General features: G+C 36.6%; 1 protein-coding gene across 1 annotated transcript in view; it reads left to right on the plus strand.

Moving 5' to 3' along the window:
* LOC107094552 (estrogen receptor beta-like) overlaps positions 1 to 2202 on the plus strand; it is a 40339-nt gene that overhangs the window by 14071 nt on the left and 24066 nt on the right. The window contains exon 2 of the mRNA XM_015390241.1: positions 1182 to 1855. Within this exon, the coding sequence (XP_015245727.1) occupies positions 1485 to 1855 (371 nt within the window). The 5' untranslated portion in view covers positions 1182 to 1484. The remainder of the gene's footprint in view (positions 1 to 1181; positions 1856 to 2202) is intronic.

Here is a 2202-nt window from a genome sequence, read left to right on the forward strand (position 1 = left end):
TGTCATTTTTTTTTTTTACAGGATTTATAAATAAAAATAAAGGATAATGAGACGTAGACATGCTGATCAGCTGCATTATAAAAAAACAAAAAAAAACAAAACACATATATGCTATACATATATGAGGTGATTTCATTAGAGTAGAGCCTCTAATCAAACTGGGGCAACACAATTTGTTTTTAACGATTGCTGGAGCTTATAAAAAAAAAAAAATTAAATCAAGGAATTTTCCTTTAATCTGGAAAAGTTTTTATCAAAACTTTTAGTCTCTGTTTTGACAACTGAAGATTTAACAAATCACAAACTGAGTTTTAATAAATCATTAATCAGACAGGAATATTTTGGCCCATGTTTAGCACATATTGTTTTTAGCCCATTTTTTACACTTTTTGATTTATGGATTTAACATAATATTTTATATATGAGATACCAGAACTGTCTATAACTTGCCTTCTTTAGAACAATCAGGAGGAAATGCAGATAAACTTATGCAAATATTCTTTTATAGTATATTTTTATATATATATATTTTTTTTAATGCTCCATAAGGAATGATTTTTTTTTTAATGGTTTCCCTGATCCTGTATTGGAAATTCGATCTGATATCAACAACCAAGAAAGTATCGCAATATATCCGCCTGCATCTAGAATCTCCTATGTAAGTCGATAGAAACACATCTGTTTAAAGTTTGCGTCGCTATTGGTTAATAAGAAATGGGTCAATTATTCTCATTTCTTTTGTTTTTAATTCTGGTCTCTGTTTAATTAATATCAGCCGAACAAACTTTTTCGAGTAGTAAAATTATGTGTGATTAATGCTGATATAATATATATATAACAATCAGGAGGAAATGCAGATAAACTTATGCAAATATTCTTTTATAGTATATTTGATATTTGACAGTACTAGATATTTACGGTTATTCTACTAGTAGTTTTTTTTGTGCAGCTGTTTGTAATTGAGTTGATCTTAAAAAATGAAAACAAACTTCTTTTTCTCTGCTTTCTCATTTAAGCTGCTTCTTTTTCATGATCTGTTAAAGATTTTCTACAGCTGATTTGGTTTAAACAGAATGTAACCAAACATTGAATTCCCTGAGCTTATTTTTTACCTCATACTTTGCTTTTATGTCTTCNCTTATTTTTTACCTCATACTTTGCTTTTATGTCTTCTACTTCAGGGTGAAAAACTCTCAACGCACAACTCTCCAATTGAGAATCATGTTGTGGTTTTCCACAAAACAGGACCTCTGGCTGCAACTGGGTTTAGCTTTGAATGTCTCAACTTCTCTGATTGAAGACTAGACCGTTTCTGGTGTGGATTTCTCTTAACGTCCCTTAAAGCCTGGAAGACCCTTCCTAACACTGACATGTTGATCTGAGGTTCTACCGGCCTCAGGAGTTCCCTAAAATAAAAGTTGATCAATCGATTCTTGCTAACGATGTAGCACTTCTCGGGATTATTGAAAGCTTCTGTTGCTGCGATGGCCGCCGCCACCTCTCCAGAGAAGCATCAGCCCCTCCTGCAGCTCCAAGAGGTGGATTCCAGTCGAGTCGGCAGTCGCATCCTGTCTCCTGGTCTGAACCCTGAAGCCTGCCAGCCCATCTGCATCCCGGCCCCATACACCGACCTGGGCCAGGACTTCACCTCCATCCCTTTCTACAGTCCAACCATTTTCAGCTACACCGGACAGGGCATACCTGATTGTCCCTCTGTCCACCAGTCGCTGGGCGCCTCTTTATTCTGGCCAGGCCGGAACCACGTCGGAGCTACCTTACCCCTGCACCGCTCTCAGGCTCGAACCCAGCATGGCCAGGTTGTTCAGAACCCCTGGGAGAGCGTTTTAACCAGCAGGTAGGATGTAAAACACATCTGATACACTGGATTTTTTGAAGGGTTAACACTTTTTTTTTGGTCTTTTAATTCCTAATAGACCAACAGAAAAGGGTTGCATAATTTTAAGGTGTTTGAAAAATGTATATATCTTTTTTCATGAATAATGATCTTAAGTAAACTCTAGCTTGACTATTTCTTCAGACACCCCATAAAAATGAGTAATACAGCTCTGCTTAGCACTGCACTCTAGGACCAAATATTAACTATCCATATATATCCTTTTGATTCTGGAGGAAAACTAATACTGCATATCATCCTGAATAGGGATGGAAGGGTTTATGAAAACCGTCCGAACCGTTCGGTTC

This window comes from Cyprinodon variegatus, unplaced genomic scaffold (assembly GCF_000732505.1).
Source record: "Cyprinodon variegatus isolate N-32 unplaced genomic scaffold, C_variegatus-1.0 Scaffold489, whole genome shotgun sequence".
NCBI classification, from domain to species: Eukaryota; Metazoa; Chordata; class Actinopteri; order Cyprinodontiformes; family Cyprinodontidae; genus Cyprinodon; species Cyprinodon variegatus.